This window comes from Salmo salar, chromosome 01 (assembly GCF_965601325.2).
Source record: "Salmo salar chromosome 01, fSalSal1, whole genome shotgun sequence".
NCBI classification, from domain to species: domain Eukaryota; kingdom Metazoa; phylum Chordata; class Actinopteri; order Salmoniformes; family Salmonidae; genus Salmo; species Salmo salar.
Genome location: NC_138291.1, coordinates 149283889 through 149285829, shown reverse-complemented (window position 1 = coordinate 149285829; position 1941 = coordinate 149283889). Strand labels below are relative to the sequence as shown.

General features: G+C 39.7%; 1 protein-coding gene across 1 annotated transcript; it reads right to left on the bottom strand.

The window, feature by feature from the left end:
- Positions 1–244: 244 nt before the first annotated feature.
- On the bottom strand, positions 245–1930 carry LOC106565536 (14 kDa phosphohistidine phosphatase). The gene is made up of 3 exons (XM_014132783.3): positions 1612–1930; positions 1136–1263; positions 245–919 (listed from the first exon to the last, which is right to left on the bottom strand). The coding sequence occupies exons 1-3, from the start codon at positions 1775–1777 to the stop codon at positions 827–829; spliced, it is 387 nt and encodes a 128-aa protein (XP_013988258.1). The 5' UTR covers positions 1778–1930; the 3' UTR covers positions 245–826.
- Between the last annotated feature and the right edge of the window lie 11 nt (positions 1931–1941).

The following is a 1941-nucleotide window of genomic DNA, read 5'->3' as shown; positions in this document are numbered from 1 at the left end:
ACACACACACAAATCGGCCGAGTAATCAGTATCGGCCTTTTTTTGCCCTACAATAATCGGTCGACCTCTAACACATACTACTGTATGTGGTAGTGTGACAGCTCTTACATGCCTAACATTATTTGGCATAGCTGCATGGAAGCTGTATGGCAACATCGGAGGTTAATGCATTTCAGATCACCGAGTTCATCTGACCTTATTTGATACCCACATTACCCACGTCAGCAGTTTAAAGTTAACGGGCTGACAAAACAACATGAACTTTATTTAGATAGATGCACAGTGCGATAAAGTAGACAAAAGAAATGACAGAGGAGTTTTTCTGTTCTGAAACCGGATGGAATTATTTTGAAAGATGGTGTGTTACTTCCCCTGTGTTTTGAATTCGACATTGCTCAACATGATAATGGTTTTATGATTCCATGACCGGAGATGGAATTTCATACTTTATCCTTTTCAGGTACCAGTATTGTATGATGTACATGACTTCATGTTAATAAAACATACATTACCATTTATTAAATCAACATAAACATTTATTCATTTTATGTTTAAACATAAAAAGATTTCTGTTAAGTAATATGTTTTCCATCTATTGTTTCACTGAAACAAAATAGAAAATCAAGCACTGTTGTTCTGGCTATATTAGTCAGCAACTAGATACTGTGTCAGTCTTAGTCCCAGTTTCAGCTTTGTACTGACAGGTTTGTCTTCAGATCTCACATAATGTGATGCCACTGAGGTTCTGCTGTGTACTATTGGCCCACACTTATTGACACAGAAAGGAGTTAGGCCTGAACCAAGAACAAGTTGGGTCCAGTGTAGGTTAGTATCCCTCATCAGCCCAGGTGATCTCGTATTTAGGATAGCGCACCTTCAGTTTCTCTGTGGAAACAGCATGATTTGCTTTGCCAAAGCCCTGCAAACAACAAGAAGGCAATTGAGAGGATAACTTGGCCGCTAGGAAATAACAAAACTTAAGAGATGCAATATCAGTCTTACAATATTAGAAAATGTATCAAAATGTTGGTATATAATATGTGGATGAATTGTTATGGTCACAAATGTACTAGAAGACCCAATCAATAGGTGTACATGAGTTCCACTGAAATAACATTATTTAGCATTCTCTTACCATGGAGTAGCCATAGACGTGGATCTTCTTTGACTGGCAGTCGTGCTTAATCCTTCCTCCTCCAATACATTCACAGTCTAGGTGCCCTCCTTTCTCAAGCTCCTCTGCTACCTTGTCATAGATATCCGCTGCCGTGACAAAAACACAAGATCAGTGCTGTACTCAAAGTTTAAGAACAAGGCTCTTGAAAATACTCTCAAAATACAACATATTTCGAAAGCACTGTGACGTGCAAAGAAAACTAGTCAAATTGTGTAATTTTTCTGCTGTACAGTGGCGGCAAACCAATACCGAACGCTCTGGCATTTTTCAGTGACAAAGGCCCCACCTACTGGCTCGTAAGCATCAGTACAGTATGAGTAGCTACGAGGCTATGTAGAATTGGAAATTAACATGGACATGAATCATACAGCAGCTAGCTAGCTAGCTAGCGCCAACTCTGAAAGACAAAAACATGACAATATTGGACCTCTTACCATGATATTCGGCCCAGGCATATCCTCGTACAATATCTACGCTCGAGTCGTCGCCGTCTTCTTTACTGTGTACTCGAATGAGAACGTATTTGAACACACCAGTCGGGTCGATTTCTGCCTCTGGAATGTTCGCAATGAGAGCAGCAGCCTTCGTTTGAGTACACATTTTTTCACGAAAATACTTTCACGAAATGGAACGTAGAGTTCTATCTCGCACAGCTGATAATTCTTCAATTTGAAAGAGTAGACAATTCTTTCTGTGATGATCAATGTGGACAGTTATGGTAAATGGTCTGTAACACACTTCCGGAAATAAAAGGGGGGATGGTA

What these genes read in the sequence shown, in the direction of transcription:
- LOC106565536 (XM_014132783.3), bottom strand. Translation starts at nt 1,777, where the DNA reads ATGTGTACTCAAACGAAGGCTGCTGCTCTCATTGCGAACATTCCAGAG. An exon ending in TGCCTGGGCCGAATATCATG is followed by an intron (nt 1,264 to 1,611) that starts GTAAGAGGTCCA and finishes TTGTCACGGCAG; the next exon opens with CGGATATCTATGACAAGGTA. An exon ending in ACGTCTATGGCTACTCCATG is followed by an intron (nt 920 to 1,135) that starts GTAAGAGAATGC and finishes TGTTGTTTGCAG; the next exon opens with GGCTTTGGCAAAGCAAATCA.